General features: G+C 40.6%; 1 protein-coding gene across 2 annotated transcripts in view; it reads right to left on the bottom strand.

Moving 5' to 3' along the window:
- Positions 1-315: 315 nt before the first annotated feature.
- The window catches only part of guf1 (GTP binding elongation factor GUF1), a 34,959-nt gene continuing 15,854 nt past the window's right edge, over positions 316-19,420 (bottom strand). The window contains exons 14-17 of one of the 2 annotated variants that reach the window (XM_078547185.1): positions 15,805-15,906; positions 12,454-12,573; positions 10,799-10,835; positions 316-1,063 (exon numbers count right to left, since the gene is read on the bottom strand). In XM_078547185.1, coding sequence (XP_078403311.1) covers positions 926-1,063; positions 10,799-10,835; positions 12,454-12,573; positions 15,805-15,906 — 397 coding nt within the window. In that variant the 3' untranslated portion in view covers positions 316-925. Of the gene's footprint in view, positions 1,064-10,798; positions 10,836-10,908; positions 11,028-12,453; positions 12,574-15,804; positions 15,907-19,420 lie in introns of those variants that run through there. The other variant, XM_078547195.1, reaches the window with a different exon arrangement.

Consider the following 19,420-nt stretch of genomic DNA (forward strand, 5'->3'; position numbering starts at 1 on the left):
TAAAGCACTTTGAAATGTCCAGTGGTCGTAAAAAATGCCATATAAACAAAAGTCTGTCTTTCTTTTTGTTACCACAAAGAAGGAGCTTAAGCTTTACTGCATTTAAGATGTTGAACTCAGCAATCATTATGGAAATAGTTCTCATTTCTATTTTTCCAAAGCTCCACAAGAGAAAACATCAGATGGTAGGCCTACTTCATTATGCTTCAATAGGATTCTGTGAAGGTCAAAGTCAACATCTGGTATTAATGAATCTTGCTGCTGATGCTGTGTTCAAGAGGGGAGAAATAAAACAGGTGATAGCACCTCTCCTACTTATTGGAAAACAGCCCAGTTTATTTTGTTTAGCTGATCATTATTTAGACCAGTTGACCATACAGATACACACAGAGTAGATTTCAAATTCAATAGAATTGCAGTACAGGTTACAATTGTTTATTGAAACAATACATCGCTATTTGAATTTAATTCATTTGACAGATATATTACAGCAAAAATAAATATTTTTGAAAAAGTCACCCTCAGGTAATTAAGATTGAGTCATACAACATAATGTTACTATATTGGTTTTGTGGACAATGATTTAAAATAATTCACTGAGCCCAATGGCCATTAACATTAGAGGCTTCCAGTAATGAGTCAAATCAAGAGCTGGTACTGCAAAATAGTAAATGCATAATCCAGTGGGACATCACTTCCAGTTACACTGTCCACAGATAGTGATCATGGAGACCGCATTTTTCTAGAATTGCCACACAGTGATATTACTTGCATTTATATACACCATAGCATGTCAAAATAGTTTTTCTTTTAAGTGTAGTGACTGATGATATTAGCTTTCTACACCAGTGACATCTCACTCACAGCAATGAGATAAATAACCAGGTTAAACTAAAAGGAATGGATTTTCTATTTACATTTTACTCTATTTGTCCTTTTGTCTCTTGAGTACATTTATGAAGGCATCCTTTGGTATTTCCACATTGCCAATTTTCCTCATTCTTCTCTTTCCTTCAGCTTGCCTCTTCAGAAGCTTCATTTTGCGAGTTATGTCCCCACCGTACTGAAAATAATGAAAAGAGCTTTTAAACAATCCCGCAAGCTATTGGTAGTGTGTTCTTTATACTTATAAATGTGATTTCATCAGAAATGGTGAAGCAAGGAAATCATTCGCCATTGTGCCTGTTCCAGCTGCTTGAAACAATTAAAATTAAGTAATAAGGGAGGATGGAGAGACATTAACAACTGTCCAAGTACCTATGATATTTAGGGTTACACACCAATTCAACACACTACCACTTCTTTCATTTTAAACTTTAACTATGCAATACATCTTATTGTTCTTTTATAATTTGCAAGAAAGTTAAAGTTTAGAAATGGTAGTGAACCTAAAAGGCATTTTTATCACATTTATGGTCAAAACTTGGGGCAGAATGAACACTCGTGTATTCTGTCCTTATGACTACAATGAGAAAAGTTGGAATCAAAGACATAAACACTTCCAGCTATTGTTTACCTTCATAAATATGATGCAAGTACCCACAATACTTTAAAAAATCTGTCTAAATCGGGCACACTTCCAACAACATCTTACATTTATAGGGCATCTTTAACATAGAAAAGTATGCCAAGGCATGAGTAGTTTTAAATGTCCTTGAACATAAATGCTGTTCATATCTTCAGGGTAAATAAAGTCAAAGAGTTAATCCTTGGCTCAAAGATTGGTGTGGGAGGAATGGGCTTCAGTTCATGGGGCACTGGGTGGAAGGGAGCTGTTCCTGTGGGATGAGCTTCACTTGAACCATGCTGGGATCAGTGTCCTGGCGAATTGAATAACTAGGGCTGCAGAGAGAGCTTTAAACTAAATAGAGGCTGGGGGGGGGGGGGGAGAGGAGGAGGAGGCAGGAGGGGGGCGCGGCGGTTCTGGAGATGGGATATGCAGGCATACAAAGCAAAAGGATATAGTGGTATTGCAGGGCAGCTGTTTAGGTAATGATACCCAGAGTGTGACAGGAAGGGACAGAGTGTACAAACATATTCAAAAAGCAGCAAATAGAGTCAAATGAGGAAAAATGGTGAAAAGGCAAAAATTAATGGCTCTTTACTTAAATGTACGTAGTATGCGGAACAAAATGATTGAATTAATTGCACAAATAAGGTTAATGGGTATATAGCCATTAGGGACACATGGGGCAGAATTTTCCCCCCGTTGGGGGGGGGAGTTTAGGAGCGGGCGCGTGGAGGCGTGCCTCCGATTGGTGGTGTGCCGCCATTTTACGCGGACGGGCCAATTAAGGCCTGCCCAGTGTGGCATCCGCCAGGAAGCCCCCTGTGCGGACGGGGGAGGATTCCCTCAGCTGAGAGTGCACTCTTTTGCGCATGTGCACGAAAGAACGCACTCATCTCCCTGATGCTAAGTGCTGCCTCAGGGAGATCAGCTCCTGTCTGAAAAAAATTTAAATTTCCCTGATATGTCCCCTCATGTGACACTGTCACATGAGTTGGGACATGTCCATCACTTTCATTGACAATTCTATTACAAATTTTAAAACCTACATGAAACCTCATCCCGCCCGTGGGTGAGGTTTCATGCTTTTTCTTAAGCCCACCAGGGCTCCCAGCCTGCCCGCTTAAGGTTGGACGGGCAGGCCCATTAATTACTTTTACTTTGTCAATGGCCTCAATTGGCCATTGACAGGTCGGTGGGTGCACAGCTGAATCTGCTGAGCCCCCGCCGGCCTGAAAATTGAAATGAGGTGGGATGACGTCGGGAGTTTCGCCCGACGTCATCCTGTGTCATTTTACGCGTCGGCGAGCAGGCCCCACCCCCTGCCTGGGAAATCCTGGCTATGGTTACAAGGAGATCAACGCTGGGAACTAAATATTCAGGGGCATGTGACTTTTTGAAAGGACAGACAGAAAGGAAATGGTGGTGGGGTAGCTTTGTTAATACGAGATGGAATAAGTACGATGGCAAGAAATGATCTTGGATCGGAAGATGTAGAATCCATAGGGTGGAGGTAAGAAACGACAAGGGGAAGACGACACTGGCGGGAGTAGTCTATAGGCCCCCTAACAGTAGCTATGCTGTAGGGCAGAAAATAAATCAGGAGATGTAAAAAAGGCAGGACACTAATCATGGGTGATTTTAATCTTCATGTAGGTTGGGAAAGTCAAATTGACAGAGGTAGCCACGAGCAAGAATTCATAAGAGTGTATTTGGTATTTTCCTAGAACGATATGTTGTGGATCCAACCAGGGATCAGGCTATTTTGGATCTGGTATTGTGTAATGAGGCAGGTTTAGTAAATGATCTTGGAGCAAAAGATCCCCTAGGAAACAGTGACCATGACATGGTAGAATCTAGCATTCAGTTTGAGAGTGAGAAACCTGGGCTGGAAGCAACTATGCTAAACTTAAATAAGGGTAATTACAAAGGAATGAGGGCAGAGTTGGCTGGAATGGACTGGGAAAGGAGTTTAGCAGAAAAGATGGTTGATGAAACAATGGCACTTTTAAGAAAATAGTTCATGACTCACAACAAAGATATATCCCAGTGAGGAAGAAGGATTCTAGGAAGGGAATAAACCAACCATGGTTAACCAAGTAAGTTAAGGATAGTATCAAACTGAAAGAAAAAACATACATTGTAACAAAGATTAGTGGTAAGCCAGAGGATTGGGAAAGTTTTAGAAACCAATAAAAGATGACCAAAAAAAGAGGGAGAAAATAAACTTTGAGGGTACACTAGCAAGTAATATAAAAACAGACAGTAAGAGCTTCTTTAAATATTAAAAAAGGAAGAGAGGGGCATAGTGAACATAGGTCCCTTAGAGAATGAGGCTGGGGAAATAATAATGGAGAAGCAGGGAATGTCGAATAAATACTTCGCATCAGTCTTCACGGTAGAAAACACTAATTGTATTCCAAAAACACTAAATAATCAAGGGGCAAAATGGGGGAGGCAATATATACAATAACTATCACGAGAGAAAAAGTACTAGGAAACTAATGGGGCTAAAGGTCGATGAGTCCCCTGGACCTGATGGGTTGCATCCTAGGATATTAAAGGAGGTAGCTACAGTTATAGTGGATGCACTGGTAGTAATCTTCCAAGAATCCTTAGGGCAGAATCTTTGGCTTGGCAAGCAGGGGCTGAGGCGTAAAATGATGTGCGATGACGCTGGGCATGAGTCCCGACGTCACCGCGCGTCATTCAGATTTTCAGTTCGGCTACACACCTGCCAAACTGTCAAAGGCCTATTAAGGCCAGTTAACTATCAATTAAAGCAATAAGCTGAGCTGCCCGTCCAATCTTAAGGCTGGCAGGCAGGCGAAGAGCCCAGGCGGCCTTCGCATTTATCATGGAACCTCACCCATGGGCGGGATGAGGTTTCATGAAGGTTTTTAAAGGTTTGAAAAAAAATTTAATACAATTCATAGGCATGTCCCAGCTCATGTGACAGTGTCACATGAGGGGACATGTCCTCAATTTTTTTTTCCTTAAATAAAACTTTTTAAACTTAAACTAATCTCCCTGAGGTAGCTCTATGCTCTTCAGCGTGCATGCCCCGACTCAGCCTACTCCCCCCGCCCGCAAAGGGAACGCACAGCGCTTCCGGGTGCACGTCACGCTGGGTGGGCCTTAATTTACCCACGTAAAATGGCAGCGATTGGCTGTGCACATGCCTGCACCCGCTCCTGCACAACCCTCCCCTTAGAATTTGGAAAAGCCCCAGAGGATTGGAAAACTGCCAAATGGAGGGAGAGAATAAACAAGTAGGCCAGTTAGCTTAACATCTGTCACTGGGAAAATGTTAGAGTCTATTATAAAGGGTGTGATAGCATTTATAAATACATAGTATAATCAAGCAGAGTCAGCATGGCTTCATGAAGGGGAAATCATGCCTGACAAATTTATTGGAATTCTTTGAGGCGGTAACAAAGAGGATAGATAAAGGGGAACCAGTAGATCTAATATATTTGGATTTCCATAAGTCGTTTGAGAAGGTACCGCACATAAGGCTACTTAATAAGATTAAAGCCCATGGTGTTAGGTGTAGTAGATTGCAACCTGTAACTAGTTAATTGCCATAGGGGTCAGTGCTGGGACCACAATTATTTACAATATATATAAATGACTTGGAGGAGCGAAGTGAATGTACTATCACCAAGTTTGCGGATGACACAAAAGCAGGTGGGAAGTCAAGTGGTGAGGATGACGCAAGGAGTCTACAGAGGGATAGAGACAGGTTAAGTGAGTGAGCAAAAACTTGACATATGGAATATAATGGGGGGAGATGTGAGGTTATGCACTTTGGCAGGAAGAATAGTGGAGCTGAATGTTACTCAAATGGAGAAAGACTGCAGATGGCTGCAGCACAGAGAGATTTGGGGGTCTTCATGCACGATTCACAAAAAGCCAGCATACAAGTTCAACAGGTAATAAGGGAGCCAAATGGAATGTTGGCCTTTATTTCAAAGGGAATGGAGTATAAAAATAGGGAAGTCTTGCCAAAATTATACAAGGCACTAGTTAGACCACACCTAGAATACTGTGAACAGTTTTGGTCCCCTTATCTAAGGAAGGATATACTGGCGCTGAAGGCAGTCCAGAGAAGGTTCACTAGGTTGAACCCAGGTATGGAGCGATTTTCTTATGAGGGGAGGTTGAATAGGTTGGGCCTGTACTCATTGGAGTTTAGAAGAATGAGAAGCGAATTTATTGAAATATATAAGGTTCTTAGGGGGCTTGACAGGGTAGATGCTGAGAGGTTCTTTCCCCTTGTGGGAGAGTCAAGGACCATAGAAACATAGAAAATAGGAGCAGCAGTTAGCCATTCGGCTCTTCGAGCCTGCTCCGCCATTCATTACGAACATGGCTGACCATCCAACTCAACAACCTCCTCCCGCTTTCTCCCCATATCTTTTGATCCCTTTCGCCCCAAGAGCTGTATTTAACTCCTTCTTGAAAACATGCAATGTTTTGGCCTGAACTACTTTCTGTGGTAGTGAATTCCGCAGGCTCACCACTCTCTGGGTGAAGAAATTTCTCATCTCAGTCCTAAATCCTCAGACTGTGACCCCTGGTTCTGGACTCCCCCACCATCAGGAACATCCTTCCTGCACTTACCCTTTCTAGTCCTGTTAGAATTTTATAGGTTTCTATGAGATACCCCCTCATTCTTCTGAACTCTAGCGAATATAATACTAACTGACTCAATCTCTCCTTATATGTCAGTCCTGCCATCACAGGAATCAGTCTGGTAAACCTTCGCTGCACTCCTTCTATAGCAAGAACATCCTTCCTCAGATAAGGAGACCAAAACTGCACACAATATTCCAAGTGTGGTCTCACCAAGGCCCTGTATAATTGCAGCAAGACATCCCTGCTCCTGTACTCGAATCCTCTTGCTATGAAGGCCAACATATCATTTGCCTTCTTTACCGCCTGCTGCACCTGCATGCTTACCTTCAGCGACTGGTGTTCGAGGACACCCAGGTCTCGTTGCACATTCCTCTCTCTCAATTTATAATAATCTGCCTTCCTGTTTTTGTTACCAAAGTGGATAACCTCACATTTATCCACATTATACTGCATCTGCCATGCATTTGCCCACTCACTAAGCTTGTCCAAATCACTCTGAAGCATCTCTGCATCCTCCTCACAGCGCACCCTTCCACTCAGCTTTGTGTCATCTGCAAATTTGGAGATATTACACTTAGTTCCCGCATCTAAATCATTAATATATATTGTGAAAAGCTGGGCAGAGAGCATAATCTCAAAATGAGAGGTCGCCCAATTAAGACAGAGATGAGGAGGAATTTCTTCTCTCAGAGGGTAGTGAATCTGTGGAATTCTTTACCACAGAGGGCTGTAGAGGCTGGGTTGTTAAGTATATTCAAGGCTGAGATAGACAGATGCTTAACCAATAAGGGAATCAAAGGTTTTGGGAAACAGGCAGGAAAGTAGAATTGAGAATTATCAGATCAGCCATGATCTCACTGAATGGCATAGCAGACTTGATGGGCCGAATGGCCTACTTCTGCTCCTACGTCTTATGGCCTGAGAGAATATTTCCATCCGAATATATATTGAAGGGAAAAATATCCCTCCAATCACCTGTGATTAAAATACCTTTGAAATACAAATTAATGTTTCACAGGAAAATAAAACTTACAGTTGATCACGAGGACTTAAAGTAATTTTAGAAACCCCCACATTCTCAAAATGATTATATAATAAGGGCTTGTACCCAATTCATTCGTCCTTCAACTGAAGTCAAATAGGTTTTCTCGGAATTATTAAAACAGCACAAGTGTCCCCTTGTGGATTTTTTAATGAACTGCAGCCATCAAACAAAAATTCCAGTAGATAAGTCAATTTATTATTTAAAAAATGTGAATACAGTATAATTTTATTCTCCTACTGTCAAATAATTTCTATTATTCAATGCCATTTTCTTTTAAACTTTTAGCTAAACATTACTAAATGCTACCTAAGCTCTATAAACAGATAAATTACAGATTAAATAAGTGTGCCTTATCTGGTATTTCCTTTGTACTGCAATATTTACGCTAACAATCGAGATGCTTTAATAGGTTAGTAGTCATCTGAAAATTACCGTGTGGTCTGCGATACCAAAAAAACATTTTTTTTTGATTTGTGAGGGGCAGGGTTTTCACTGTGGGCTTCTGAACCCCGCTGTCAGGCTGAAATGTCGGTCAGGAGCCCGCAACTGGTGGACTAACAGTCACTCACTGTGATTTTTCCCAGAACGGCCAACCTATGGATAAACTGTAGCTCGCGGTCCAGTTAAGGACAGCAGGTAGGCTCTTGAAGCTGGATCAATACTTGATCTCCTATTAGGGAACCAGACAGGTCAGGTGACAGAAGTATGTGTAGGCGAACATTTTGGGTCCAGTGACCACAATGTCATTAGTTTTAAGCTAATTATGGATAAGGATAGGTCTGGTCCTCGAGTTGAGATTCTAAATTGGAGAAAGGCCAATTTTGTGGAAATGAGAAAGGATCTAGGAAGAGTGGATTGGCATAAGTTGTTTTCTGGCAAGGATGTCTTCAGTAAGTGGAAGGCATTCAAAGGCGAAATTTTAAGAGTGCAGAGTTTGCATGTTCCTGTCAGGATTAAAGGCAAAGTTAACAGGCATAGGGAAACTTGGTTTTCAAGGGATATTGCCGATCTGGTTAAGAAGAAGGGAGAGGTGTATAGCAGGTATAGGCAACAAGAAGCAAATTAGGTACTTGTAGAGTATAGAAAATGTAAGAAAATACTAAAAAAGGAAATCAGAAAGGCAAAAAGACATGAGGTTGCTTTGGCAGATAATGTGAAGGTAAACCCAAAGGGTTTCTACAAGTATATTAAGAGTAAAAGGATAGTAAGGGACACAATTGGTCCCCTTGAAGATCAGAGTGGTCGTCTATGTGTGGAGCCTCACGAGATGGGGGAGATCTTAAACAGTTTTTTTGCATTAGTATTTACTCAGGAAACTGGCATAGTGTATAAGGAAGGAAGGGAAACAAGCAGTAGTTTCATGGAACATATAGAGATTAAAGAGGAGGAGGTGCTTGCTGCCTCATAGCGAATAAAGGTAGATAAATCCCCCGGGCCTGACATGATATTCCCTCGGACCTTGAGGGAGACTAGTGTAGAAATTGCAGGGGCCCTGGCAGAAATATTTAAAATGTCCTTAGCCACGGGTGAGGTGCCAGAGGATTGGAGGGTAGCTCATGTTGTTCCGTTGTTTAAAAAAGGCTCCAAAAGTAAACCAGGTAATTACAGGCCAGTGAGCCTGACGTCAGTAGTAGGTAAATTATTGGAAGGTGTTCTGAGAGATCGGATATATAATTATTTGGACAGCCAAGGGCTGATTAAGGATAGTCAGCATGGCTTTGTGCATGGTAGGTCGTGTTTAACGAACCTTGTAGAGTTTTTCAAGGAGGTTACCAAGAAAGTAGATGAAGGAAAGACTGTGGATGTTATCTACATGGACTTTAGTAAGGCCTTTGACAAGGTCCCACATGGGAGGTTAGTTCAGAAGGTTCAGACACTTGGTATCCATGGAGAGGTTGTAAACTGGATTCGAAATTGGCTGTGTGGGAGAAGACAGAGAGTGGTAGTGGATGATTGCTTCTCAGACTGGAGGCCTGTGACTAGTGGTGTGCCTCAAGGATCTGTACTGGGACCATTGTTGTTTGTTGTCTATATCAATGATTTGGATGATAATGTGGTGAATTGGATTAGCAAGTTTGCTGATGACACTAAGATTGGAGGCATTGTGGACAGCGAGGAAGGCTTTCAAAGCTTGCAGAGAGATCTGGACCAACTGGAAAAATGGGCCAGAAAATGGCAGATGGAATTTAATGCGGTAAAGTGTGAGGTGTTACATTTTGGAAGGTCAAACCAAGGTAGGACATACACAGTAAACGGTAGGGCACTGAGGAGTGCAGAGGAACAAAGGGATCTGGGAGTTCAGATACATAATTCCCTGAAAGTGGCGTCACAAGTAGACAAGGTTGTAAAGAAAGCTTTTGGCATACTGGCCTTCATAAATCAAAGTATTGAGTATAGGGGTTGGGATGTTATGATGAGGTTGTATAAGACATTGCTGAGGCCAACTTTGGAGTAATGTGTGCAGTTCTGGTCACCTAACTACAGGAAGGATATCAGTAAGATTGAGAGAGTGCAGAGAAGATTTACTAGGATGTTGCCGGGTCTTAAGGAGTTGAGCTACAGGGAAAGATTAAACAGGTTAGGACTTTATTCCTTGGAGCGTAGAAGAATGAGGGGAGATTTGATAGAAGTTTACAAAATTGTGAGGGGTATAGACAGAGTAGATGCGAGTAGGCTCTTTCCACTTAGATTAGGAGAAATAAACACGAGAGAACATGGCTTTAGGGTGAAAGGGGAAAGGTTTAGGGGGAACATTAGGGGGAACTTCTTCACTCAGAGAGTGGTGAGAGTGTGGAACGAGCTACCATCTGACGTGGTAAATGCGGGCTCACTCTTAAATTTTAAGAATAAATTAGATAGATACATGGATGGGAGAGGTCTGGAGGGTTATGGACTAGGTGCAGGTCAATGGGACTAGCGGAATAATATTTCGGCACAGACTAGAAGGGCCGAATGTCCTGTTTTCTGTGCTGTAGTGTTCTATGGTTCTATGGCCAGTGGTCTATCAACCTGAAAGGAGCAACTGGCTGCAATGAATGTAAGCTTCAAAATGGAGGTGCCCCCTCTCCAAATTTGTAAATTTAAACTAAAATAATGGCTTTTATAGCCAGGCCACCACCTTGAGGTTGGAGGCTGAGTGTTGCAAGAGATGGAACAACTTACCTCAGAATACTGGCAACTAAAAAGTCTAATGAAGCTCCTTATATTCTGAATAATAAAAAATAATTCAGGTCGCTGAAATTACACCTTGTGATCTGGACACTTGGATCTGTTTGCCTAATTCAATGTGATATGTTCATGACACATCCTTGGATCACATCATCACAGAATTAGTGTTTCAGTATTGCATACATGTAAAACAGTAAATGAACTTCAGTGGACGTGAAGCGTTTTGAGATGCACTTATTAGAATCACTCCTTAAGTGTCTTCTTCGAATTCTTATAAGTCAACTTTAAACAAGTTCAAATTCAGTTTAAGTAGACTCTATAATTTTGAATCTAATTTAGCTTTGTATTGGTAACCTGTGTTTGTGACAGATAATCATAAAAAGGCTAATTTTCTTGCTAGGAAAAAAAATGTAGTATTTTGAAAAAACTATACTTACACATTTTGCCAATACATTTTTCCTCACTGCTTTAATACTGAAAAGAAAAGAAAATTAGTACAAATGTTCTACATATAGAAACAGATTTCTTTGTGGTTGTGAAGGCAAAACTGTCAGTGCTTGCCATCATTACTCTGTGAAACTGATATCAACTACTGGTGTCCGGACAGATGCAGTAAAACACAGAAATCTAGAAATCACTGTCGGTCTTTCCCCACTTCCAGGTGTGCTGTCGAAAATGGAAATCAATTAGAAATTACTATTCAATGTGAACTTGCACTTTTTTATACTATTAGTCTTGCTGCTAAAAATCCTTGAAAAGGTTCTGCCTTGTTGAATGAGGTATTTAATGGGTGCACTAAGCTACTGCTCAACACCCTTACTTGCCCTGAGAAACAAATTTTATACTTGTGGAATGTCAAATTTCTCAATTCTATGATAAAAAATTCAACAGATTTTAATATAATTAAATAAATACTTTTTTTCAAAGTTTATATTTAAGCTTCTATCTTATTTCCATGTGTATGTCTCAACCTTTATTTTGCTTTCTGGAAAATTGTAAAATGTGAATGATAGAACATGCTTATTACTTGCTAGCTTGTTGGCTGTGGGAATTCTCCAATGTGTTTGGCTGTTTAGCCTGCTTGACAAAATCACTGTTGTGGATGCTAGCGATTCACTATAGCTGACGCCAGAATGAAATTAATGTTGGGAAAAGTGAAATCCATGCCACAGAGATCGTTCTATCTTGGTGGGCAGCATTTTCAGTGTGAGTGGTGAGCGCCATCACTTTGCCGCTGACTGCAAAATTTGGTAAATACTTGGGAGCCTGCCATAAAAAAATTAAACAATAACTTCTTTGTGATATTTTTGAGAGTGAAAATTTTGTACTCTATGTGAATGTTGACAGACTCTGATATTGAGTTAAAATCTGCAGATCACTCCTAGATAGTTACTCAGTTAACAACTGTGCCGCAAAGGTATCCTTAATATGCCTTGTGAATCTGAGCCAGTGACAGATCAGATAATGTAAAGTTGATTGTGAAGTTTAACCTGAAGGTGTACAGCATTATATGACCAGTCATTCATCAATAATTGTTTCACTCACATTAGCTTACAAGTTTAGTCATCCAAGATACATTATGGGGAATATTTCAATTTTTGCATCTATTGTTAGAAAATCAATTACTGCTTTGTATTGCTTAATCATCATAGCCTAATACTGAAAGATATAATACTTTGCACAAGAGAAAAAAATTAGTATCAATCCAGTATAAAACCACTTCAGCAGCAAAGCCTTCAATAGAGGCTCGTCCAAAACAAACACCAATCTTTTTAAAAATAAAATAAATTTTATTTACCTGATCAGACACCCAATTTGGAAAGCTGATTTCAAAACAGCTAGTTTCATTATGCTTTTGGTGTATCATTGCAGTGAACTATACTGTTATGTAAGTAAAATAGTAATTGTGCTTCAAAAATAACACGCTGGCTGTAAAGCACTTTGAGATATTCTGAGGTTGTGAAAGATGCTTTATAAAGTGTAAGTTCTCATTCTCCATTTCTTAGAGGCAAAGAGCTACTGCTCTACAGAGTCATGATGAGATAATAAGGTCATACAAACCTAAATTCTGGTAAATTAAACTGATACTCACGTTTCTCTTGCTATGATCTTGTTGCCTATCGCTGCCTGGATGGCAATCTCAAAAAGTTGCTGAGGTATTGTGTCTTTTAAACGTTCTGCTATTGCTTTACCAGTAGAATAAGCCTTCTCCCTGCAAGTAAGCAATGAATTAATTCTTTAAAAGATTTTGAATAAATAAATTACTGATAAGTATAAATCATTGCTAGATACACTGCAATCTTTACACATCTAATTGATCTACTCTGAGGGCTAATTTTGCAGTGTGTTTCACTATCAGCAAAATCAAGTATATACCTTCTGCACCCAATTCAAAAAAGCACCACATTTAGCAGTACACAATTTGGGGAGAGAATGAAAATACTGGTCAGATTTTGCTGGATTGGAGCATCTCGTGATGCTCCCCATTAGTTCAACTTAATCATCACATTTAGGTTTTAAAATTTTTGCCCACTAAGATGCTGGAAGTGCAAGCTATCATTTCACAGCGATGCAAACAAACCTGGGATCTTGGTGAAAGGAGGGACAAACGGTCTATCTCTTCAACTAATGAGATATAAGAATTGAGAAATAAATTGAGGAAGAACTAGGAAAGAGGACAAATTAGAGTAGATGAATTCAGTGTCAAATCAGGTACAGGAAGAAAACTAAAGAGAGAAAGAGAAAGATTGGATTGAGAGAAAAAAACCCAGAAAGAATAAGTAAGAAAAAAAGAACAGTTTTGAAATCTCTTAATCTATTTCCCAATTTAGAGGAATGAGACTCTACAGTTATAATTGTTCACTTTCTGGGGAGAAGTTTATTGGCATTCATTAACAATTATCACATTGCTAAAATGGTATTACTTACTGTTAATGTTAATTACTTTATGTAACTTTGTCTGGTGAGTTTCATGGGCAACTAATGTCCCAATGCACCAACTTTATGAAAATCCTGAGGAGGGGGTTGGTAAAGCGCAAGATACAGTTTTCACGAATCTTAACAGTGGAATGGCACCAATCGGACAGCAATTCGTGGCAATTCACAATTCACTGGGCTATCGCTTCCTCACTACAAGTTGCTGACTGATTTGCTCATTAATAACGGTGCAGATCATTTGTTATTTGTTCAGCAAAATCTGGTCCACTATAATTATAAAATAAAGTTCTAAGCCGAATCTCATGAATTCGGGGAGGTTTTGCCCACAAAATAGAAGTATGGAAAGCATGAAGTGGAAGCATGGAAAATCCTGGAACTTCCCTGCTGAAGCAGCCATTCTTAAAGGAAGCTGGATGTTTCAGTTAGTAGTAACATTTCCTCTCAAATGTATGGTTCTCTTTTTCAAAGAAGTGCAGAAACGGGGAAGAAAGGTTGGGGATGCAAGAATAAGTCTAGTAACAAATACAGAGAACATGCAACAGCCTGATGGCATTTTCTCACCTTTAGTACATGACATTCATATGCCAAAGGGGAGTTCATGAGGGTCCAGCAAACATAGATCTAACATAGAGGAATCTACCCTGTACCATTCACCACCCTGGATCCCCAGTTTTTCTTTTCATTTGTTCATGGGATGTCAGTGTTGCTGCCTAGGCCAGCATTTATTGCTCATCCCTAAGTGCCCTTATTCAGAGGGAATTCAAGAGTCAACCACATTGCTGTGGGCCTGGAGTCACATGTAGGCCAGACTAGGTAAGGGCGGCAGATTTCCTTCCCTAAAGATAGGGTTTTATGACAATTGGCAATGGTTTCCTGATCGACGACATTTTTTACTTCCAGATTTTTCTTGGATTCAAATTTCACCATCTGCCGTGGTGGGATTTGAGCCCAGGTCCCCAGAGCATTACTCTGAGTCTCTGGCATACCACTATGCCACTGCCACCTCAGATCTTTCCACATATATCAAGACATATCAAAGGTTATCTTGTCTTCACCAGCCGCACTTTACAAGACAGGCCGTCACAATAATCTCCAGTCAAGAAATGAAACAGGGGTAGCTCTTCCCGGAAAAAATTATGACTGAATGAATGAAGGCATTTGTTGAACAGGGCACAGAGCTTTCACAGGGGACTAGATTCCTGGAGCAAAAGGTATCCAAGATGGCATCCATAACAATCCATGGCTTATTTAACAAAGGGTTTGCACTAAATTAATGTTGAGGTAGTATCTGACCATGGAAACATCTTTTTATACACATCAGTCACCTTTCTCCAGAAAGCAGCCATGAAGTCTTCATTAGGCAGCTGTCCACAGTGCCCACATTTTTGAAAGATGACTAAACTTTTGAGATAACTCCAGGGCTGTTGACCCCATAACAAGAGGTTGCCTCAGCATGGAAGCCTGAGCCACTGTGTGCTGTTATAAGGCCAGCATCTCAACCTACAGGTATGCTGTCCAACATTAGCACAATGAAAGAATAAGTGCAAATGGGCAGTAGCTGCATTTTTGAAATGGTACCTTGTGGAGAGGTGTGCGTGTGTGGAACTTGATCCATCCTGTACGCGCCTCACAAGTGTGTACAAAAGTAAGAAGCAAACATGCTTTCGACTTCCTCCTAATATCAGCAAACTTTGTTTTTATGTGCCGCAAAGTCCAACACATTCTGCGTAATTGTATAAGCCCGACAACCACTCTCCTTATTTTGGACTGAAGGTCACCCTTCAGTAAAGCCACTTCTTGTGCCTGTGCTTTTACTGGAGATTGGGCTTAAGAGGTAAACCAATTACGGTTTAAGGTGTACCTTCTGCAGTACCACCTCCAACTATTCTGCATTTAAGAAGACAATGTTACTGACAGGTGTCTGCTGTCTCACTCTGAACATTTGGTTCACTCCTCTGTGACAGCCATAACTTATCTGATAATCATGCGCTTTAAATTTAAAGAGCTGTGGCAGCATCAATTTTACGTGCATGCTACAGACCAAAATCTGTAGGCAAGCTTTGCATTTGCCATTAAGGTTTATTCAAATTAGTGGGGAAAGATGCCTATCAGAATATTTGGAGTCTACCCTCTGAGCTGCCGATATAAATTACTCTTTGTCAGGTGCCAGCTTGATCACACTTCTGCAATTATAGTAAAATCAGGGTTTAGGTTTAAGTTCAGAAGTTTTAAACTATTAAAGATACTTCTGCTGATGCAAGAGGTTTATAAAATGCTCAACAAATTACCACTCAACTTGTATGCCAATGCAATTTATAAGTTTTACTAAGGGTAAGGTTTTGAAAGAGAGCTTCATAATTTTAAATTTTTTGAAAGGTACTTGGTTGGCCCATTTCATTGCCATCTGAATCAGTAAAACATTCAGACTAGGAATAATTGGGAAAAACACATAGAAGCAAATAGTAGGTCTGCAGAAAAGCATGAAAAGTACTTTTTGATGACTAACCTGTGCACAATTGTTGCAAGTTCCTCCACTAACTTTCCATTGAGGTAGATATCCATTTTAATCAGGTCAGCCACTTGGTATCCTGCATCTTCATAGTCAAAACTACAGGAACGAATAAAATGCAAGAAAATTACTTAAATAAATCCTGGGATCAATTTAATCATATTTATGTCGTTTGAAAATAAATATTTGAGACATACATCAATTTTATACAAAACGTAAGTGGGGTGCAGACACATTTTAGTGAAGGTAGCTGACTGTCCCTTTCATTTTTCTTTTGGATTTCTAGCATCCACAGTACATTGCTTAAGTTAAAGTGAGGTCAAATTTACTATAAATGCTACTTTACATTTATCTATCTGCTATCAACATTGTAGTCATATGATGCAATGAGTTGTTCACTAGTCATAGCTATCAAACTCTATCAATTATCCTATAACAGACACAGAAATCATGAGGAAGACCCCCAGTGCTGAAGAGCTTTGGGTATGGGTCCAAAGTCACCTTTTTCCATCCAAGCATGCTACATGTACCGTGCCTCAAATTGCATCCCAAGATGCTATTTTCTGAAATACATCTAATTTGCATTTGAATGAATTAATACTAATTGCTTCCACTTTTTTCTCTTGCGAGTGTTCCATATATTGACCACTCATTCATTGGGAGATTATTTCTATAAATTTTGAATTTATTGCCTTTCAACTGCAGGCCGTAACCTCTGCTATGCTGAACAAGATGCAATAGCTTATTATGGTCTACATTCTCTCACCTCTTTAGAATCCTAAAAACTGTAATAATATCACATCTCAACCTTCTCTTTTCCAGTGAGAATATGCCCAATTAACATAACTGATCCATATAATCTGATTCTTTTGATCATTTTACATTTCTCCAAAATGTAAGAGAGGATCACCATGGATTTGTAATGGGTGAGTCATGTCTAACAAACTAGTTACATCTTTTGAGGAGGTAACAATGTGTTAAGTAAGGCAGTGCCTGTGGATGTTATCGATATGGATTACCAGAAGGCATTCAACAAGATCCCACATAAGAAGCAGTTATTTGCTGACAACATTAAATTAGGTGGCACAATAAATAACATAGATGGGAGCAGAAAGTTGTAAAGGGGTACTGATAAATTAAGTCAGTGGGCAAAACTGTGGCAGATTGTATTTAATGTCAAAAAGTGTGCAGGACTGTGGATCCAAGAAAAACAGATCAAAATACAAGGCAAATGGAAAAGAACTGTGGATGAGGAGAAAGATTTTGAGTCCAAGTACAGAAATCGGTAAAAGCTGGTGAATATATACAAATGATAATTTAAAAAGTTAATTCAATGTTGCCCTTTATCTCAAGAGGAATACAAATGGGTGGAAGTTATCTTAAGGGAGGTAGTGACAGAGTGGTATTGTCACTGGACTAGTAATCCAGAGACCCAGGATAATGCTCTGGGGACCCTTTGAATCTCACGATTTTGATAATGACTATAAAACCATTGTCCATTGTTGTAAAAACCCATCTGGTTCACTAATGCCCTTTAGAGAAGGAAATCTGCCGTGCTTACCTGGTCTGGCCTACATGTGACTTCAGATCCACAGCAATATGGTTGACACTTAATGCCCTCCGAAATGGCCCAGCAAGCCACTCATTTGTATCAAACTGCTAAAAACTCTAAAAGGAATGAAACGAGATAGACCACGTGGCATTGACCAAGGCACCGCAAAGGAAAACGGCAAGCTCAGCCCTGTCAATGCTGCAAAGTCCTTCTTACTAACATCTGAGGGCTAATGCTAAAATTGGGAGAACTGTCTCACAGCTCCAGCAATTAGTCCAGCAATATCCTGACATAGACATTCTCACAGAATCATACATTACAGACAATGTCCCAGACACCGCCATCACTATCCCTTGGGTGGCAGCACAGTGGTATAGGTCGGGAGGAAGTTGCCCTAGGAGTCCTCAACATTGACTCTGGAAGTCTCGTGGCGCCAGGTCAAACATGGGCAAGGAAATCTCCTGCTGATTACCACGTACTGCCCCCCCACCCCCCAGAGCTAAGCAATTCCACATCCAACAGATCAAAGTTCTGCAGTCCTGTCATGACATCTTGAATGGTGGTGGATAATTAAAAAACTCACTGGAGGAGGATGCTCCACAAATATCCCCATTCTCAATGATGAAGGATCCCAGCACATCAGTGCAAAAGATATGGCTGAAGCATTTGCAACAATCTTCAGCCAGAAGTGCCGAGTAGATGATCCATCTCGGCCTCCTCCGGAGGTCCCCAGCACCACAGATGCTAGTCCTCAGTGAATTCAATTCACTCCACGTGATATCAAGAAACAGCTGAAGGCACTGGATACTGCAAAGGCTATGGGCCCTCACAATATTCCGGTAATAGTACTGAAGACCTGTGCGCCAGAACTTGCCACACAACCCTAGCCAAGCTAGTTGAATACAGCTACAACACTGGCATCTACCCAGCTATGTGAAAAATTGCCCAGGTATGTCCTGTACACAAGAAGGACAAATCCATCCCAGCCTATTACTGCCCCATCAGTCTACTCTCAATCATCAGTAAAGTGTAGGAGGGGTCATCAACATTGCTATCAAGCGGCACTTGCTTAGCAATAACCTGCTCACTGAACCTTCGATTGGCTTCCGCCAGGGCCACTCAGCTCCTGGCCCCATTACAGCTTTGGTTCAAATGTGGATTAAAGAGCTGAACTCCAGAGGTGAGGTGAGAGTGACTGCCCTTGAAATCAAGGCAGCAATTTGACCGAGTGAGGCATCAAGGGGCCCTAGCAAAACTGGAGTCAATGGGAATCGGGGGAACACTCTCCACTGGTCGGAGTTATACCTACAAAGGAAGATGGTTGTGGCTGTTGGAGATCATTCATCTGAGTTCCAGGACATCACTGCAAGAGTAAATGCTGGCCTGGCCAGCGGTGTCCACATCCCATGAATTATTAAAAAAAAGAGCTGTACAGAGGTCTGACTTGACCCCATGTGAAGTACTGCATTCAGTTCTGGGCACTGGGCCATAGGAAAGATATATTGCTGTTGCAGTGGATGCAACAGAATTTCTCCAAAAGTAAATGGAGGTAAAAGGGTTAAATAATGAGGACAGGCTAGGATTATACTTCCTTGCATATAAGAGCGACTGGTGATCTAATTGAATTGTTTAAGATGATCGAAGGAGTTGATAGGGTATACAGAGAGAAACCATATCGTCTGGTATGGGAGAATTCAGGACAATGGTCATAAAGTTAAAATTAGAGCTAGGTTATCAGGAAGCACTTCTTTATACAGAAGGTGGTAGAAATCTGGAACTCTAGCCCCTATAAAATTAATCAGGCTAGGCAAATTGAAAATTTCAAAACTGAGATTCATAGATTTTTGTTAGGTGTTAAGAATTACAGAACCAAGGTAGGTAGATGAAGTTAAAATATAGATCAGCCCTTACCTAACTGAATGTGTTACTGGTTAGAGGGGCTACAGACCTACTTATGGTCCTAATCCCTCCATCCCCTCAATTATTCTGATTACTTTATTCTTTGCATAGCTATAATATCCTTTTCATACTATGGAGAACAGAACTGTACACAGATTCCAA

The sequence above is a fragment of the Cetorhinus maximus genome, chromosome 1 (genome assembly GCF_964194155.1).
Source record: "Cetorhinus maximus chromosome 1, sCetMax3.hap1.1, whole genome shotgun sequence".
In the NCBI taxonomy this organism is placed as follows: domain Eukaryota; kingdom Metazoa; phylum Chordata; class Chondrichthyes; order Lamniformes; family Cetorhinidae; genus Cetorhinus; species Cetorhinus maximus.